Source organism: Podarcis melisellensis (genome assembly GCF_964234715.1).
Source record: "Podarcis melisellensis genome assembly, chromosome: 1".
NCBI classification, from domain to species: domain Eukaryota; kingdom Metazoa; phylum Chordata; class Lepidosauria; order Squamata; family Lacertidae; genus Podarcis; species Podarcis melisellensis.
Window position 1 is genome coordinate 41,113,799 of NC_138528.1, and position 20,782 is coordinate 41,134,580.

General features: G+C 40.4%; 1 protein-coding gene and 1 long non-coding RNA gene across 2 annotated transcripts in view; both read right to left on the reverse strand.

Annotated features, from left to right (window-relative positions):
* Positions 1-247: 247 nt before the first annotated feature.
* LOC309356578 lies at positions 248-11,557 on the reverse strand. Its single transcript, XR_014162860.1, has 3 exons — positions 11,526-11,557; positions 2,250-2,375; positions 248-317 (listed from the first exon to the last, which is right to left on the reverse strand). It is a non-coding gene; the product is annotated as an uncharacterized lncRNA (long non-coding RNA).
* A 1,616-nt stretch (positions 11,558-13,173) lies between these two features.
* Positions 13,174-20,782, reverse strand: part of FSIP1 (fibrous sheath interacting protein 1) — a 60,993-nt gene continuing 53,384 nt past the window's right edge. The window contains exon 12 of the mRNA XM_081886843.1: positions 13,174-13,951. Within this exon, the coding sequence (XP_081742969.1) occupies positions 13,421-13,951 (531 nt within the window). The 3' untranslated portion in view covers positions 13,174-13,420. The remainder of the gene's footprint in view (positions 13,952-20,782) is intronic.

Here is a 20,782-nt window from a genome sequence, read left to right on the forward strand (position 1 = left end):
CTCACTGTTCTGACAACTTCTGCTGCACCAGCACAGAGCATTTCCTTATGCAAGCAGCTTTCTGGTCTAGGACTCCGGTCACTGTTGCACAAGTCATGATTAACACAATTGCCAAAGGACTGATGTTTCATTGGTAACAAAACTTGATACACCATGTTCCGTTTCCCTCGGGTCAATATTCCGTGCGATGGATATGGTTAAAATGGCCAGATTCTGACAACTAGTTTGATTGGATTAATTTAATTCCATGGTACAACAGAAAAGCTGCGTAGTGCTAGCAATGGACTTTTTTTTTGAAGTTTGTAGAATATCTAGCACTATTTGGAAACAATCACAAATGAACATGATTTACACAGAGTTAAAGAGCAAGAAACAATGGTTGACTACCTAGGAAAAGATATGCAAAATTAGTTTATATAACTTCTAGCAGGTGCTACAGAGCAGAAAATGTTAGCATGTGCAAACTCAGCCAAATACTAGTCAATTGTTCTGGGCTGCATACCTGATGTTAGTCATATTCAACAAATGTATGTTATGTCTGAACTTGAGTTTATCATAAGAGAACATTTCTTGGGATTTGTTTCACTAAAGGAGACTACAGGTGCTTTAATGACAGAAACTCTTCGTGGGCACCTTGAGCAAATGACCAATTGAGAATCTGCAGGGTCTGGGTTATGACAGTGGGAGTAACAAGAAATTGGTGACAAAATTTACAAAAGAAAAGGCACATAAAGTGAGATGTTGGTGTGCCTGAAATGGAAACTTTTAGGAAACTTAAATGTTAGCATCACAATGTGCGCTAAAAGATTTCCATTTGTATTTGAGAAAGATTGTTCTTGCAATTGAAAATAAATTTATTTTAGCAGTTCCAAGTTTTGTGCTTTTCTTTGTTTTCTACAAGACACCCGTTTTTGAAAATTGAAATTAGCAATTTGGGTTGCGGGTTTGGGTGCAGGTAGTTAGCCTTGCCTAGGGTGCAAGAGAGCCTGGCACCGCTGGCACCAGGCAAAAGCCCTGGTAGGCCTCAAAGCTCTGCCCAGTACAAAGGAAGAATGAGAGAATACTAGAGATTTCAAATCCAGCATGAGCAGTTACAAAGCAGTAACTGGAACTTACAAACTCTGTATAAACATTGAGTTTGAAGCTGTTTTACAAGGTGGTATGAAGTGTCAGGAAGAAATTTCTGACAGTAAGATCTGTTTGACAGGGGAACGGACTCCTTTTGCAGGTTATGGACTCTCCTTCCTTGGTGGTTTTTAAGCAGGGGTTGGGTGACTATCTGTCTTGAATGCTTTAGTCGAGATTCCTGAATAGCAAAGAATTGGACTAGATGACCCTTGTGATCCCTTTTGACTCTACACTTCTATGATTCTATGATTCTAAGCGTGTTTTGCCTACAGCACCTGAAGATGGCCATCCTGGTTCAGGAGGAAAAGGAACGATGGTGACATTAGTTCAAGACCTATAGTGGACATAGAAGAAGCAACTCATAGGGAGGAGAAATATCCATAGTCCAGCTGAAACACACCCAAGTAGTATCATACATTTTGTTATTGTACACTAAAAACAATTTACAATAATCTGTTACTCTAAAATAATCCAAGTTCACCTATCATACAGCAATCTTCTTTATTTGAACAGCCAGGTTATAATCCAACCCAGAGTTATGAATATATAAGGCCACTGGTTTCAAAAGGCCTAAGCATGACTTACGGTATGTTTCATTTCTGGAGCAGGCCTAGCTGCAAGTTATCATTTTCGCCTTTGTACAATGTCATGACTCTGTTTATAAAGCAGCCAGTAATACAAATTGACCATGGTCCATCACTAACATTCAATATCACATCTGAACATTTGCCAGCACAGGAAAAATAATACTCCATACAATCTACCTCACTGAAGAGTTTTCGGTGACAATGGTGGGTTGGATTGCTCATTTCCTGCGCAGAATACAAATAGCTCTGATGCCAAATTGTTTCTTATCAGGTCCTGGAGTGTTGATGTAAAACGCTCTGAAAACTATTCAGCAAATTTTGGTTAATTTCTACAAACCACCACAACTTCATCTTTAGATAACAAGAAATAACAAGAAATAGGAGCTAAACAGATGAAACAGAACTCTTTATAGTTCTTACAGAGCACTTTGAATGTTCCTCTGCCCTCTTTTATAAGAAGGACTTTGAATTCTGGGAAGGGCAGAAATACCTGCTTAACCGAATTTTTTGCCATAAATGTAAAAGGTAACTCACTCTGGAAGACAGCTTTCCATATTACACATTCCATTTGTAGGCTTCTCCTGTGATCTATCATATCACTGTTTCTTCTGTGAGTTCAGGGTGGTATACATTTACTCTCACAATCACCCTGTGATATAGCTGAAGTGGAGAGACAGTGAAGGACACAAGATCACCCTGTGAGTTCAATAACTTGAGTAGAGATTTGCAGCCAGTGTGGTGTAGTGGTTAAGAGCGGTAGACTCGTAATCTGGGGAACCGGGTTCGCGTATCCGCTCCTCCACATGCAGCTGCTGGGTGACCTTGGACTAGTCACACTTCTCTGAAGTCTCTCAGCCTCCCTCACCTCACAGAGTGTTTGTTGTGGGGGAGGAAGGGAAAGGAGAATGTTGGCCGCTTTGAGACTCCTTAAAGGGAGTGAAAGGCAGGGTATCAAATCCAAACTCCTCCTCCTCCTCCTCCTCTTCTTCTTCTTCTTCTTCTTCTTCTTCTTCTTCTTCTTCTTCTTCTTTTGCAATGATAGGGTTTATAATTTAGAGAGACTCCCTTAGAATTGAGAAATTGATAATTTGAAGGTTGCCCTCAGGTCATGTGATCCAGGCAGTTCCAAAGGCTTAGAAGTCTCTGGACAAGTTGGTCTTAGAGGCTCTGAGGAATAACATTGTTTCAAGCCATTCCTCATTCCTCTAGTTTGCCTGTGCACCCAGAATCATTACATCTTTGGGTCACGTCCAGTACCCTCTAACACACCACACTGCCGTAAGCAACTCAGTGCTATCTTGGTTGTTGAACAGCTTGGCTCCTGAACAAATTGGCTCCTGAACGCCACAAACCCAGAAGTAAGTGTTCCAGTTTACGAACGTTTTTTGGAAGCTGAACGTCCGACGCAGCTTCCGATTGAGTGCAGGAAGCTCCTGTAGAATGGATTGACAACCAAGGTACCACTGTATAAGAATGCAGACACTTAATAATCTATAAAGAAGCACAGAACACAGTTTTGCTGGAAACAAACAGCTTTATAAAAAGATAAAGGGACCCCTGACCGTCTAAATCAGGTTCAAATATAGGAGACGCAAGACGTTTCTGGCAAATTATAACAATATACTCATCTACTGTACTTCTGGCATATGAAGACCAAGCATATTATTTTCCTACTGTGCTTTTCCAGCTATCTTCTTGTGTTGCACTTTTGAAAGGCACTTTTAGGTTCTTCCTCTGGATTCACTAAGATCATCGCTAGAGGTTGTTACAGAAAGCATAGCAATACTTGGCACTCGATCCCCACTTTCCCATTACTAGCAGTTATTTTAGAAAACCTAACACATACCTTTCAGCTTTCCTCCCCTACAGCAGTTAAAATACACCTTGATGCCAAGTTTATGACAGCAGAGGATTTAGGCTGTTGCTTCAACAGTACTTCAGTTGTTATCTCTGGATAGAAAAACTGTGTCACCAGTGAGGGGCACGGATGTAATAAACCCAGTTCTACCTCCCACTCAGAGGTGCTTGCATTTTATTTAGCATAGGACTAAATTTTGACCAGTATGTGTACAATGAACGTAGCCAGAGGTTTTTGTTTTCCTTGAAAGAAAAGGTAGAAGTTAGCTGAACAAACTGATAATCTTTCTTTTGCTGGGCAAAGAATGAAGCCCCAGTATCATAGATGACGAAAAACAGAGCTTCATCCTGGTAAAACATTACGCAATTCAGAATGCCCATTCTCACCCGCATAGTTTTGTGGTAGAAATGTGGCAAGAACTGGGTATCCAAATGTACATCACAATTCAGCAGTGCACCTTGGTAAACATCTGCCTCTAATCTGCACCCGCAGTTACCATTCCACGAAGGACATTAGCATATGAAAGTTGCTTTTGCATGCATAACTCTCTTGCAGAATTGGTGCAAAGAACTCCATGAGAGAGAGAGAAATAACAGTGATATATATGTTTTTATGCTACCTTTCCGGGCACAAATGTCTTTCTCATGTCGGCTCAAAGAAATAACATAAAAACATTTTTAAAATATAGTGCACACATTTAAAATATTAAAGCTAAAACAGCTAAAGCTTGTATGGTGGCATACAAGTCAAAGCTAGAAGTAGTAGCTGCAAACACTTAGTAAAAAAAAAGAAAAAGCCAATCACATTATATTAACTCATACTAAATATTACTACTTGGAAACACTTCTTAAAGTTAGGCTGAGAGAAAATGGCTCTCTCTAGATCTCAACCGGGATTATTTTTTAAAATATAAATTACCCCTCCATAGCTGTGTCACCCTCTTTAAACTGAGAGATTACCAACAGTAATGTGCCCACAAAGGCCATATCTGAAGAACTGTAATTATATTATACAAAAACTCTGTAAATAAATGAGAAACTTGAAATGTTCAAGAACAAACATGAATGTAACACTCTCACGAGAAAGGAAGGAAGGAAGAAAATACTTTTGAGTACCATAACAATCAGAACTACTTTAAAAAAATTAAGTACACAAAATGAATTAGAACAGAGATTTACAGTTTCAGTTTAAAGAAACCCTTTAAGAATAAGTTTGAATAGATTTGCAGAGCTCAGGGAAATCTGCTTAAAGTAATCCTTTTATCCAGAAAATACGTGTATGGAAGATGTCCAAATCTTTGGGTTATTTCATTCCTAAATGGTTCAAAAATTGGACATTATGGCCACATTCCTACATGTTTTAAGTACAGCAACTTACACTGTGTGCAAATAATCAGTTCAATATATAAATATAAGGAACAAATTTTCCAGCCTGAGCTTGCCAAAAGCTTCCTGAAGCTTCAGCAGGAACAAATATCAGGCCATGCACAAGCATAACCTGTGCGTTGATCGCCCAACATGCATATGCAAACACAGGCTTGCAAAGCCCAGAGTTTATTAGGCAGGGCTTAGGCGTTCTTACTAGAAATTAGCCACACAATTCCCTTTTGTTAAAAGTACATCCCCTCACATTTCTCAATATTAAGAAGTACTCAGCTATAATCCTTATACAAAAGCTCAACATCATCTACCAAAAATCAACTGGAAATCCTCTAATCCTCTATTTGTTTCCCCTGAATAAAAATGTTTGACATGAAAAAGACAACCAGTTGAATCTTTTGGTGACATACGATTGGTCCCCTAAAAATGGGAGCCTTCTTTGAGGCTGCAATCTCAAACTTGCTTATTAGTGGGTGATTCCCATTGAACGTGGTGTGACATACTTTTGAATAAATATCTGCACGGGATGGGGCTGCACATCTATCTCTCACAGTCTTTCCTGCCAAATCCAAACTGTGATGCACAGAGCTGCCAAGAAATACCATTATACACTGTACAATTCAGATTGTACAATTCAGGGTCTACAGCCAAAGCCATCTTGTAGCACATAGTAGGAACACAGGAAGCTCCCTTAGAGTGAGTCAGACCACAGGTCAATCAAGCTCAGTACTGTCTACACTGACCGACAGTGGCTTTCCAGTTATTCAGACACAGAGTCTCTCCCAGGCCTACCTGGGATGCAGGGAACTTAACCCAGGGTCTTCTGCCTCGGCCCAGTATACTTGAAGAAGCGTCTCCACCCCCATCATTCAGCCCGGACACTGAGGTCCAGCACCGAGGGCCTTCTGGCAGTTCCCTCACTGCAAGAAGTGAGGTTACAGAGAACCAGGCAGAGGGTTCTGTGGAATGCCCTCCCATCAGATGTCAAAGAAAGAACAATTACCTGACTTTTAGAAAACATATGAAGGCAGCTCTGTTTAGGGAAGTTTTTAATGTTTGAAGTTTTATCGTATTCTAATGCTCTGTATGTTTTAATATCACATATATATTCTATTAATATTTAATTTTCTTGAATGATCACTCTTTTTCTATGTTTTTAACTGTTTCCATTTTAGCTGTCAGACACCTCGAGTTCCCATCAGGGAAAAAGGTGTGGTGGTGGTGATGATGATGATGATGATGATTTCAAGATTGAGACTATTACCCAATTACTTGACTGTATGTCCAGAGGGCTGGATTGAACTCAGATTGAATACCTTTTGCCCAGGTTGGCTACTATTTCTCTGTAGCAAGTAATCCCATGTTTTAAGGTTTGGTGTGACAGTGGCCTCATGTGCTTACAAGAGTAACAGGTTACGGGCAGTGAAGGAGGCAAAAGTAAAGGAAAGGGAAATAATGAAATGTGCTTGACATGCTAAGCTGCTTCCTCCCATGGCCTGGAACAAGACAAGAAAACAGGAACTTGAGGCACTGATCTGGATTAATGGGGAGATGTTGCCTTCTGGCAGGCTTCTGTGGTTAGACAAAACATATGGCATTTATGAGTAACGTCTTACATATAAAAAATGCTGTCGTTGTAAAGCTCTCTTGTGATGGAAGCAATGTGAAGAAAGGTTGCAACATCTGGGATTTTTGAGTTTAATATGAACTGGTGGTGACCGACTAGGAGCGAGACCTTGGGGTCACAGTAGGGGTCATAGGAGAACAGGATGATAGACTAGATAGGCCATTGGCCTAAACCAGCAGGCCCAACTTGAGTTCTTGAGTCCATTTGTTTATTTCTACATGCTTAGCAATTTTGCACACGTGCATATCCAGCTAAAATTCAAGCAATACACCCATGGCACATTCACCCTAGCATATTTCAATACCCTGCCTCTCTGTTGACCGCCCTGGGACCAAGAACGAGAGGTGTGTGGTTACCGTGCCTTGTGTGCTAAGAGCACCACCATCGTGGTGCAAGCAGAGCCAGTCAGTACCATGGTTTGACCCAATGTTATCCAACTACGTTTTTTGCCTGCATCTTGGTGCCTATATCAGGGACAGTGGAAAACAGACATTGCCAGATAGACTATAGGCTATTTTGGGCAACTCAGTCAAAATAAGAACTGAGATCTAATGTGGTCTACAGGGGACATTTGTATGTGGAAGGCAGAGTCGTTTCAAGAACAAGAGGACAATTATGGCTGTTAGAGGTGATCGTCTGCAAAGTGTTTCAAACATATTATAGGCAGGGTCCATTTCGCAGCAGCTTCTGTTCCCAGTCCCCTGCCCCTATTTTGACCCTCTACTGGGTCAAAAAGGACCTGGGCATTGGAGTTCACATGTCAACTAGATGAGCCTAAAATGGTCAGGTCACTGCCTGTATAACCCTACAAAGTTGAGAAAGTTAGAGTAAGGGCAAATGTTGCCCAGTGGAGACCATGCCCCCATGCTGTAAGCAGAAGGAAAAACAGCATGATCAGAACAGAGGTGGAAGTCCGATGGTGCAAGGTTGGGAGAATAATGGGGGTGAGAAAGGATTTCATAGCCACAGGACCGTGCTTCTGTTTAAGCAACATGCGAGTTGTGAACCGGGGCGTTATCCTGCAGGAGGCAGACACCTTTGGCCAGCATACCATGCCTGAAACAGCCAAAGCAGACTGAGGAAGCAGCCAGAGAAATCAGAAAAAGAAATATGCAACAGAGAGCAAGGTGCTTCAGGGAAGTACAGGAGCAGAAAGTGAGGGGTGGGGTGGGAATTTTACTCAAAACATGGTTTTTCTCATGAAAGCATGAAGAGACGTTTCTCAGCGGGGAAACTGAACCCTCTCACTTTCAGTCAGCATTAAAAATGTGCAAACTCACTGGGAAGAAAACAATCAAATTTGCCTATTCATTTCCGGAGGACTTGATCACCCCTACATGAGACACGGCAGCTGAACAGACAAGAAAAAAGAAAAGTGCAGGCAAGTTGAAAGCAGGGCACACTTGAGAAATCTGATTTTGCGTCTCGCTCTAGAATGGCTTCTGTGTGCTTTTGAAAAGTGTGATAAAGGAAATTAGGAAAATTGTGGGGGTGATGGGAAGTCTACCCTCCTTACAAAAGAAACTGCAGTCTTGGGCATAATTGCTGGGAATTGGGACCAACAGACACAAGAGATTGCTTCAGAGCGAATGCCCCTGCTGCCTATAAGTTGGCCTGCACAGATATTGTGCTTGTACCATAAAAGAAAAATCATTAGCAATTACCGTAGTGGCCCAAATATAAGCCGCACCCAAATATAAGCTGCACCTTTAAAATTCAAAGAAGAAAAGACAATACCTGAATATAAGCCGCTCCCTTAAAATTTTGCAGGCACTCACACTCATTCCGTTTTACTGTATGTCTGTTTCAGCAGCAATATCGTAAAAGCCAATTTTTGTAAGGTCACAAATTTAAGCCACCCTTTAACTTTTCACAGTCAAAAAACAGTGTTTCCATGTGCTACTCTGGTTTTGCCAGAAGCGGCTTAGTCATGCTGGCCACATGACCCGGAAAAACTGTCTGCGGACAAACGTCGGCTCCCTCGGCCAGTAAAGCAAGATGGGTGCCGCAATCCCAAAGTCGTTCGCAACTGGACTTAACTCTCAGGCGTCCCTTTACCCTTTACCTTTACCTATAATTCTGAACATCAGTTGTCCTTGCTGAGGACCTAGATGCTGAATTTTAGGTCCTTAGTAAGTATGATCATGTTGTAAGTAAGTGGTAAAATTCATCAAAGGAGGGATTATATGACAATGCGAAGACATCTGAACAGGTATGGGTAGAAGAAGAGGGGGACGTATTGAAAGGGTATATAGTGATACCTGCTTCACTTGTTTCAGCAGCCTATACTAACCCTAACATCGAGGAATCCAAAACTGGGTCAATAAGATGTTGCTTTGTGGCAGCCTCTTGTAGTTACACTCAGAACTTCTGACAGTAATGGCACTGTATGGTAGAGTTATCTAACCACAGCCAAGTTGTCTTGTCTAACCAGGTGTAATATTAAGGCAAATGAATATTGGCATGCAGTGATTTGTGATTTAAGGAACGTGTTTATTTTGGCTTGCTTAGCAGCTTTGCAGATGCTCAAAAATGGGACAGTGAAAGAAAAGCCTATGCTGCACATAATCCTATTACAGCTAACAAGAATATAAAAGACCACCAGAGAAAGAAGTTTGGCAGGATTAGACAGCTACAAAGGTGCCCACATTACTAGAAACCATGACAAGCTTCTAGGCTCTGCCCCCATGTTGATCAGGCTGCAGCAGGGCCTGAGCAGCACGTGGTTACTGCAAACTGTGTGCTAAGAGATTGTACCAGATACAACTGAGCTCTAGCCTCTATTGTCATCTAAACAGAATCAGTCTGTTCAACCAATAGTATTTGGCCACTTCTGGATTTATAGTTGCCGCTGTTTAAACAGACATCAGTTCTGCATAGCAGCTTCTGCAGCCCGCTCTGCTGCTTGCCTGCCAGGCTTCTGTTTCTATTATTAAAACAAGACAAGTCGGTGTCTGCTTCTTGCTCTTTTACTTAGTCAGACCGCCACGTGCGCTTCTGCTGATCTGCCAGAACCAATCCCTGCTCTTGGGACATCCTGTACCAACAGGTTTAAACCTGCTCCTTTGCACTTGTGCCCGATGCCTGTTATATCAGCTCCTTCACCTGGCATCTCTCCTCTTGGGTTGTGTTCCTTACGCCAACCTTGTTTGCTAAGCAGAGAGACTTAAGGCTGCCCACCCCTCACCAATACATAAATCCATTCTTAAAATTAAACCTCAGTTGCTTTAATCATTAGTGGTGGTCAGCAAGGGTCAAGGTTTAGAAAGATGTGCCATGGGAGTGGGCTTGGCTACATATTAGAAGTATGTATAGCCAGACTCTCTGATCTCCAGAGCAAATGGCTACAGCCATGGCACTGCAGCACTACTTCTCCTCTTTTATCAGGGACATCTTGCCACTAGGTGGTTCCTTCCAAGGCAATGCCCACTCAGCTGCAGGCAGAGGCACAGATCAGCAAGATATTTCAGCGCAAATACCCTTCATAGTAGACCCACTGTGCTCTTCTCGCACGATCGCCTTTGAGGACAAGGCACAATCTATTATAATCCTATTGCTATTCAACAACCGCTTGCTCATATTCTCCCCTTTACTCCCTTGTTTGTAATTTGCAGATTGTAAACCTACAGGCAGGGGGCTCAGGTTTCTAATTATTGTTGAACAACGCAGTATGGATGATTAGTACAGTGGTACCTCGGGTTAAGTACTTAATTCGTTCCAGAGGTCCGTTCTTAACCTGAAACTGTTCTTAACCTGAAGCACCACTTTAGCTAATAGGGCCTCCTCCTGCTGCCGCACTACCGGAGCACGATTTCTGTTCTTATCCTGAAGCAAAGTTCTTAACCTGAAGCACTATTTCTGGGTTAGCGGAGTCTGTAACTTGAAGCGTATGTAACCTGAGGCATATGTAACACGAGGTACCACTGTAATGATTAATGAATGCTAAATAAATCCCTATCTTCTTTTTTACTCAATGCTGAAAGGGCAGAGCAATTCCCTACAAGATTTGCCAGACTAACAGGCTTTCACACATGCGTTATTGGTGTCAGGATAAATGGAATGTGCATCTGAGTAGCAGACTATTTTTTTTACTTCTAACAGAATGTATGTTACAATGTACAATTCAATATGACTCCCTGTCCACAGTTTTGCACAGCTGCCTGTACATTGACACTATGCTAAGGCATGACTAGAGCTAATCTTTGATGATAAACCTGTGGACAGGGCCCATGCCTTTGTGGTGGTGGTGCAATTTTGCACAGCGACTAGTCACTGTAGATGTTTTAAAAGTAATAAATAAATAAACAAACCACAAAAGCAAACATAAAACTAATGGTAGCATTTTGCAGTTCTTCCCCGCTCAGATTTTTTTATAAATCATCATCACATAACACACAAGAATGAACATGTCCTGATTCATATAAGTAGCAGGGAATCAAGTTTCAAACAGAAAACAGAGGTATGTTTGAGCATCCCATTATCTGCATGCCTCCTGTTTAGATGAATCTGCCAAAGACTTATTCTGTTGATATTTAAATATGGCTCACTGTAAGGAATGCGGACTTATGTCTCAGTTACATAAAAGCTGTTGCTATACTGCATGCATCGTGAGAACCTAGGCATACAGTGTCATGTAGTTTATTTCCTAAAACTCTTCAAAATTTCATAATTAGAAATCAGGTAAAGGAACCTAAAACCACATCTTTGGGATTATTATTTTTTTAAAAACCATTAACATGCATGCAAGTTATTGATGCTGCTTCCAGAAATCAAGTAAACAGATAATCTTTTATTTAGAAGTCCAATTACCACAAGAAAGTAAGACAAAAAGCATTTACTGTAGGAAAAACATTTTCACATAATAATAAGCTTTTATGGCTCAGATCTGGATGATTTCTGAAATGATCTTAACTAAGTAAATCAGTAACCAACGAAATAGACTTTACCAATGCAGTGAAGGTGGCAGCATATTACTCTTTCAGTTCATCTGTACAGAAATAAAACCATTCTTGGCTTATTGAAAGGCCTACAGGATTCAGAAGTATAAATGAAAAAAGCAGCTGGATGTTATTGCTGCCGTCAGCCCACTCTGGGCATTGTTGGCCACAGACTAGGCCACGGGTAATCAATATGGCGCCCTCCCAATGTTGATGGAATATGACTCCCATCATCCCTGAACACTGAGAACACTGGCTATACTGATGGAAGTTTGAGTCCAACACCTTGAGGACACCGCGTTGACTATTCCTGGCCTAGGGTATTTGCCAACCAGATGCCAATGGGAAGCCAGGAAACAAGACCAGAGCACACTTTGGGATTCCGAGCAACAGGTGTCCAAAGGCATCCTGCCTCCAAAAGAGGTGGTAGAACATAGTGGCTAGTTGAAAGCCTTGTTCTAATTGGCCTGATCTTCTTTTAAAGCTATCCAAGTGATCATCACTACGGCCTGGAGAAGCAAATAATTTAACTATGCACTGTGAAGAAATGCTTTCCTTTGCCTATCCTGAATATTCCAACATTCAGCTTCCTTGGATGGCCCCAAGTTCAAAGGAAGAAAAACATATCTCCACCCACTTATTCCATACCATATATTATGCAAAATTCATCTGCTTTCTAGCTTGTATGTCTGAGTCGCTGTCACATAATTCCTTACAGTCTACTAAAAATGGCAAATCCCAAACATTTAATCATGATGACCACTAGATGGGTACAAAGATACTACATTATGAAAATTTGGCATGTCTAGCTAAGAAATATTGTTGTATCCCAAGTAATGTTTCATTTGATAGAATACTGGAGTTTGACCTAGGAAATCCTTGCTCAGCCATATTCTAACTTGGGAATGTCAACGGCTGCTATATGAATAACCATAGCACAGGAGATGTTTCAGTCATCCTCTCATCATCCCTGACCATTGGTCATGCTGGTCCAACACCATCCCTAGATGTACTAGAGACATTAGGGAAGCAGAAGGGGTGCTAGACACTGATATATATTTTTTGGCAGTAACCACATATTTACTGTAGCATCTAATCTCCTGTTGCTTTATAGGGGCTTTGCCAAAATCTTGAGAGAATTCTATGTCTTGCATTTATTCTACTTTTCTTTGCCTGGATAGTTCAAGATGGTACATAAAGTTAAAAAGACTCAACAACAAAATATGTTTAAATGCATTCTTCATTCAAGTGTCATTCAGCAGCAGAGGCTTCTCTTAGAAAAGTCAAAATGACTGATGAGTACTCAGAACACTTTGCCACAACTAAAGAGAAGCCTGGCCAATTTATACACATTAATTGACTTCTAAGGACTCCTGTGCATTACAGTGGTATGCTCAGAATAGAGAGACAATGTATTCCACCCTTTGTTAATATTATTGGGCAACACAGGAAAACTTCCAGACACTAAACCAATAAAATTTTAAAATGATCTCTAACTAGAAATATCCATCACCTCTGTATTATTATTGAGCAATGCTACCAGTTCCTTTTTTAAAAAATGCAGTCAGTTGACCTTTTCTGCAACCTTTTACACATTTTATCGACACAATGAACAAAAGAAACAGGTTTACATATTATTAAAGAGATAATTCATCTGTGTATATCCAACTTTATTGCCAGCTGACATAATCAATCATTATTTTTAGTGCTTTTCCTGAGAACTAATCTCACAGCTATTTATGTCAGTTCAAGAATGTCAGAAAACATTTTGAAATTTTGTGTTATTTCTGGCATCGTTTTGTGCCTTATGAAAGGGCTTTTTTGCCCTACCAGGGTAATCATAATACATTAGTGCATACCTTCGATGAGAACCTGCTTGGGTTTTTAAAATCACAATCAAAAGCCTATTCCAACGGTTTATTAAGAACCTCACCTCCTCTGGTTTTCAATGGTATGCTAGGAATGTTGACATCTGTGGATGGCTCATTGTTCGTGCTGACACAATAAAAAGGTTCATCAAGAAAAGAAGGTTTTTTCAGCCTCTCTGTGCTAAGGGCTATTGACATGAAGTAGTCCTCAGAGCTACTGGCATGCACACTCTCCTCCTCTTGGCTTTCTTGATTCTCATTTTCTTTTTTCTCTAACAGGTGAGATTCATCCAGTGCTCTGCTGAGATTACAGTCAAAGGTTTCCATCATTTCCTTTGAACATGTATCTTGAGCATCCATCATTTCTGGGTTTGCCAGCTTTTCCACACTTTGGGCATCATCTGATGGAATGATGTCTTTAGCTGTGTTGCAACAGAGACTTGTTCGTTCAGGAAAGGATCCCTGAGATTTTGGCAAGGTAAGACTGTTTATTCTTCTTGGAGTTTGCATACATTCTTCCAGAAGGGCATTAAGCTGCTCTTCTGAGAGACAAGGTAGTACATCTGGCTGGAAAAACAAGGGGAAAATTCTCCCTGTCAAAATATAACTATAAATAATGCCTTCATAAAACAGCTTGACGACACACAGAAATAATGGAAGCATTGATCTCTGATGCCAAAGAGCATAAACCAGGCTCCAGAATGAAGGAAAAGTACCAGACAATGAACCAAGAATGTTTTAATATGATCTATAACTGGAAATACACCTCCCACCTGTGGATTAAAAAAATAATAATACCTGCAGCAACTTGCTACCAGCCTGAGCTGAAGAGCTTTTGGGAAGCAACCGGTCACAGAATTAGACACAAATGTCCTATTGATTGTGTGAGGACATGACTGGTCTAATTGTAACAAGCATTAATACCTTAGCCACAATGGAGTCAATGTTTCCTAGCCCACCACACTGCAGCACTCACAATAGTCGTTAAGTGACATTTTAGAGGCCTAGTGAGAGCAGTGGCAGTGTAAGCTGCTATTCACCCAGTCATACACTTGGGTACATGGCCACATGAAGTGAGGTCAATTTTTTATGCTGCTACTTACAAAGGGGCCACCGCAGCCATTTCCTGCAACTGCAACATTGAAAAAGGAAAGTCACGGTAGCAGAAATGGCTGACCCTGTGCACTTGTAGTATGTAGCTCCTTCCTAGTTTCCAAATGTGGTTGTGAAGGATTGCATGTTTGTGCAAAGATCCTAATATGAATGCTGAACATTGTAAGAATGGCCAATGCAGAGATGCCTGCATATGTGAGTGGAAAATATAGGGTCAAAACAAATACAATACCTTGTTACGCAGATGCAATAGTCGCAACATATAGAGCACAACAGGCTGAATGGTAATGTTTGTAACAATTTTTTTATGGGTTACTTCCTAACATACAAATCAAGTCCAGCATGAACACCATATACTATCCTTAAGCAAGGTACCGTATATAACCTATTTAATTAAATCCAATGCAGATATAGTTCTTCCTTTCTTAATACTGTCTTGTTTGAATTCATATATTACACAGTCCTTGAATGTGAAACAAGGAAACATCCGGAAACCTTGTTCTGCCCAACCCAGCTGCCTGAGCCAGCCTGCCTGTGTCTGCGACCAATGCTAGCCAACCTCATCAGCTGTATCGTCCATGACATTCCGTGGACCTTTCCTTAATCACATTCAAGGACTGTGTAATATATGAAATCAAACAAGAATGTATAAAGAAAGGAAGAGATATATCTGCATTGGTTTTAATTAAATATATATACCTTGCTTAAGGATGGTGTACATCCTGCACTTGATTTGTATGTTAGGAAGTAACCAGTAAAAAATTTGTTACAAACGTTACCATTCAGCCTGTTGCGCTCTATATGTTGTGGAAAATATACGGGACAATAATGTGACTTTGTGAGGCAGAAAGCATCCGGAAGCCCAACCACAGCTTCAGTCACCCTTTCATATGGCCTCCTGAAGAAATTATTAAAGCTATGGTAGATCTATTGGCTGTGCCTTTATCTGCCTTGATACTCACTTTATTCTTTATATTCAAAGTGGCTAACAATCTGGCTTAGAAAGGAGTAAAGGCTTTAATTCATATCCATGAAGTCTTACAGCATCAATAAATCAACTAAACAATCCAACGTAGCAATGATCAAAACCCAATGGCTGGTCAATTTACAGATGGTTAATTTAATCATTGTTTTGGGATCAGCCTGCAACTTGGATTTGTTGTCAGATGTAAAGCTTTTTAAAAAATTAACTAATAACAATAATACAGGCAAATAGGTGGGTTTGAAGTACCTGCTTAAACACCAGAAGTTATGGAGTCTGACAGATGTACCCATTTAGGACATTCCACAAGTCAGGCATCACGCAAAAAAGGTCCTGTTTCTGACTAAGATACCAAAAGGAGGAAATACATATTTCATGCGCCAATCAGATATTCCCTCTTGCCAGTGCTAAGAAGCAGCAGTCTGAGTTTTACAGATTTGTAATTAATTCTTACGGCAAGCCAAAAGGGACACCATCCAGCCAAACGTTTTAATTTCCTTGGCTTCAATGGAAGACATTTATGCACATAGTGAACTATCACACTGAAATTGAGTTTTAACTATAAGTTGGGCTATGCTCTCAGTAAGTGATGGACACATTTTAGTATACATTTGACCAATTAACTTATGGATCGACAGAAAACTCACACAGAAATAACGACTGCTCTTAAAGAGAGCAGAGGGCCTTCTCGGTAGTGGCATCCGCCCTGTGGAATGCCCTCCCATCAGATGTCAAGAAAATAAACAATTACCTGACTTTTAAACGGCATCTGAAGGCAGCCCTGCTTAGGGAAGTTTTTAATGTTTGATGTTTTATTCTGTTTTTAATCTGTTGGGAGCCGCCCAGAGTGGCTGGGGAAACCGAGCCAGATGGGCGGGGTATGTATGTATTAATAATAATAATAATAATAATAATAATAATAATAATAATAAATTATTATTATTTGGTCAATAAATATGTTAAATAAACAAACAAAAAAGCCACTACTCCATAATATACAGAAGTATTTCACTTCTTGAAATACCAGTATAAACATTGACCTCGTGTTTTATTATGAAAATAATACGATAAATTACTGTACATCTAGGGTTGCCACTTTTGAGTGTGAAGGCCTTTCAAAACCTTTGGATGGGCAAAAACTGAACAATATATTTCCCTTTCATGAAAATATTGTACAGTACTGCCAAGTACCTGTGAATTCCTTCTAGTAGCGCCAAGTGGAATGGCTTTAAGTTACTAGTTCTTCCCATCATTTGTTCACTTTTCCAATAAAAAATAAAATTCCAGTTTTGCAAGAGTGTAGTGGCAATAGAGTCCATCACCAATTTAAGTTACCATATCCATCCTTACTCCAAGCAAATGTGCTTACGTTTCGTATGTAATTCTCCAAAGTATAGTGTGTGGATTTTTCTCTTCTGTGTCCAGCTACAATTGCTTATTCAGTAGATTTAGCCATAAAAGAACTCTTCAAACCTCCCTAAGGGCTTTCCTTTCTTCTCAAATTTCTTGCTGGCGTCCTTATACAAATATTTCTTGTCAAGAAGTAAATCAGCTGAGGCAATCAGCACACAGGCTGACATTTGGACAAATAATCAAAAGATTGAGTTATGTTTGTGAGGGAATCTCTCTTTTTTTCATTTTAAACACTTGATAGTAGAAATGTATTGCAGCTATCCTAATGTTCAAGGGTTTAAGGGATGCTAAGGACCTGCTTAAATAACATACCTGCTGTAGCATCAATATTGTTACTGAGGTGATGGATTCTTAGGTAAAGGTAAAGGTAAAGGGACCCCTGACCATTAGGTCCAGTCATGGCCGACTCTGGGGTTGTGGCGCTCATCTCGCTTTATTGGCCGAGGGAGCCGGCGTACAGCTTCCGGGTCAGGTGGCCAGCATGACTAAGCTGCTTCTGGCGATGGACTTCCATCGCAGCTGTGCTGGCTGGAGCTGATGGGAGTTGAAGGATTTGAAATGGAAGAAGGCTGTCCTAATCCACCAGCCATGGCAAGCAGGACTTGGCGTTTCCCCACAGCAGGCAAAAAAGGAAAGGCAAGCAAGGAAATTTGTGGAATTTTGGGTCATAGAAGTGATTTGTGAGAAGTCACTTCTGTTACTCCAGAGAAAGAAGAATCCCTCACAGTCTACATTATATGCAGGCTACATTATTTAGCAGGTGACTCTCCTCACTGCTGCATTTCCATGTTGGGTAAATCTTTACCTGCTTATAATTTTACTTTTCACACAGCTGCTAAAAACACAGAGGCTTCATCAGGGGGGGAAAGGTTGCAAAAGGACCAATACTCATTGCCATTCCTTAATCCCACCACTACCATTCCTGTATTGTTCATTTACTGAAAACTGTATGATTTCTGGACAGCAGAAGGGCTGTGTTATTTCTATGGCCCACCTCATGACTTGAACACTACCACAGAAGTGATAAAGAGTAATAAAACTTGAGTAGTAAAACTAACAGTGATGCTTTCAGGATCTTCAGAAGAGATTAATATTTAGTGGTCCTGTTTATTGCCATTGGGGTGTATGCAATTGTATCTTGGCTCCAGAGAGGCTTCCATGAGCAGAAAGCAAGATATGATTTCCACTCATTTCTCCTGATGTCTGCCATATATACCTCCTGTGCCGTTCCAAATGGTTCCTCAACCCTCTTGAGCTGACTGGGAAGTAAGAACAAGCTAAAATCATATCTCCTTTCCTTTCCACTCTCAGAAGTCTTGGTTGGGTCTAAGAGCTTTGCCTCTTACTTATTTCATTACATTTTTTCTTATGCCTTTCCATGTAAGGAGCTCAAGGTGGCACACGTGTTTCTCTGCCACCCATTTAATACTCGTAACAGCCCTTTGAGATAGGTTAGGCTGAGTCACAGTGATGGGCCAATGATCACCCAGCAGCATAGCTTAGAGAACATTTGACCCTGAGTTTCCCTAGTCCTAGTTTGACACTACACAAAACGTCCGTCATTTCGGTGCCAAGCACAGGCCTATCTGTTTGCCCATACTTTTTTAAAAGGTTAGAGCTGAATGTGTTTGTACATGGCCTGGTTTGAAGCTGTGGCTTTGGCTTTAGTTGTTCCTATTGTTTCAATGAATTTATATTTTATTGTGTTGTTATATGATTAATTATATTTTATTGTGTGCCCAACTTTGGGAAGAAGCCTTAATAAATAAACTGAAATATTTAATAAGACATACAAGCCTGCTGTAAACATTACTGTTGTGGTGGGGACTTGTTCTGTAGTCTGGGTCCTATTAGAATAATGTACTCCTTATTCTTCCTAATTTTTAACAGGACAATGTCCCTATGTGTGCTACACTTTTTAATGCTGAGAGTGAGAGAGAGAAAATATCATTCATTGTCAGCTGTGTTGGGTGCTTCCTAATGATCTTTCCAGCAGCATTCTCTTTATGTAAGTTGCAGCCAACTAGCATGGTATTTCCCTGACCCCAGATGCCTTTTTCTACCTGAGGGTCTTTAAAGCTTAGCTGAATTCCTCAGCTGCATGAGTCTATAGGATAAATCCTGCTGCATGTGGTAGGAATGTGTACTTGTAATTACTTTCTGCACAAACCCTGTTGTGACTCCAAGCTTTCGAGCTCAAAGGTTTAGGAATTGTTTTCAGTGTCAGTACTGAAAAAGAGACAGGCAACCAGCAAAAATTAATATATGTTGCTTTCTCATGGCCCAGAACATTAGTATGATAGTTAGACATGCTCCAAAAACAGATTCTGTCAAAAGTCCAGTCCTCAAAATGTGCCACCAAACTGGTGTCTAATTTTAAAAGTCATATTGATTTACAATATACAGTCAATGAGATATATGTGTATTCTTCACATAATAAGAAAAATGAACCAGAGGAATAGTTCAGGCATGTTGCTTCTACATTTCACAACTTTGGCTCAGAGAAACATTAATCCACTCTAATTACTCATTCTTTATTCCAGTTCCCTCTCACCCTTAAACTGCTGAGATGTATTAAACATATGTTATGTTATAAATATTGCTTTTAATCTCTTTTGCGGCAACTTGCTCCTTCCTTGCTGAAATAAATCTACTGTGAGCATTCAAAATTTTCTTGAAACTGTTTTTAATTTGTTTGATTGTTGTTGCTGTTGTTGTTGTTTTGGGGGAGGGGAGATGGGTCTGCGAAAGGAGCTGGGGAGCCAATCACAGTGGTGGAGGGTAGGGGGTGGTATGGTGCTTAAGGTGGGGCAGGCCAGGTAAGGGGCACATGGCACAGGAAGTTGGGGACTATCCCACATGCCAGCCCCCCCAAAAAACCTGGGGAATTGTGAAACACTACAAAAAAATTCAGAACAATATTTTACAATTTTACAAGTGAAGAGAACTGACACTAATCCATCCTGCAAAGTGTAAAGTTATCAAAATCAGATGGCAACTAGGACGTTCTGCAGCTCAGATCAGAACTAGATCTCACAAAAGGTACACTTTGAGCAGGCAGTGAGGAGAGGCTAGTCTCTTAGCCCCATCCCCTATTACTTGACATTTTCAGCCAGCTCATTTATAAACAAATATATACATATCCTCCCTTTAATTATTTAGCACTGTAGGCAAACAGATTTTATAAGAGTAAAATATGAATATTGTTTCACCACAGCTATGGCTCCAAACTTCAGTGAAACCAACACAGAGAGCCAAGAATGCTTAGATGTGGTTTTGTCTGCTTTCAATTACAAAAAGCCAATACGCTTATCAAGTTTGCACATGTTTGCTTTCATGTTCCGCAGAGTATGATATGAAGTGGCGTCAGTGCCCACTATCTCAGTGTTTATATTCTGGCACAAACTACTGAAAGATGTTAGGAAAATCCAGGAATAAAACCCACTCCTCTTGTAGCTTTCTTAAAGTGTTTGTTAATCAATGCCATGCTTAACAAGGAATTTTGAATAATGCTCACCCAGAGAGATACTTAAAAGTTTAACAAATGTGCATTAAACCTCAGAGTTATTTCATTCATATGCTGGTGGTCACAGTTGGAGAAACTGGAAGAGCAACAGCAGTAGGAACTTCTCTTTGCAGCGGAAACATAACATAACATCTACAGTGCTCGTGCAGACACTAAAGATATGGGGTTTACTCTTCCCCCTTTTGATTCTAACTGACAATATTTCAAAATAAAGAGTAAAACTATTTTTCTATGCAGTGTCAGTGGCTAGGGTACTAATAGCCAAGTACTGGAAGGATGACCATATACCAACTAGAGAAGAATGGCTACAAAAGCTGAGCAAGTATTTGGAACTCGCTAAATTGACTGAAGCCTTAAGGAACAA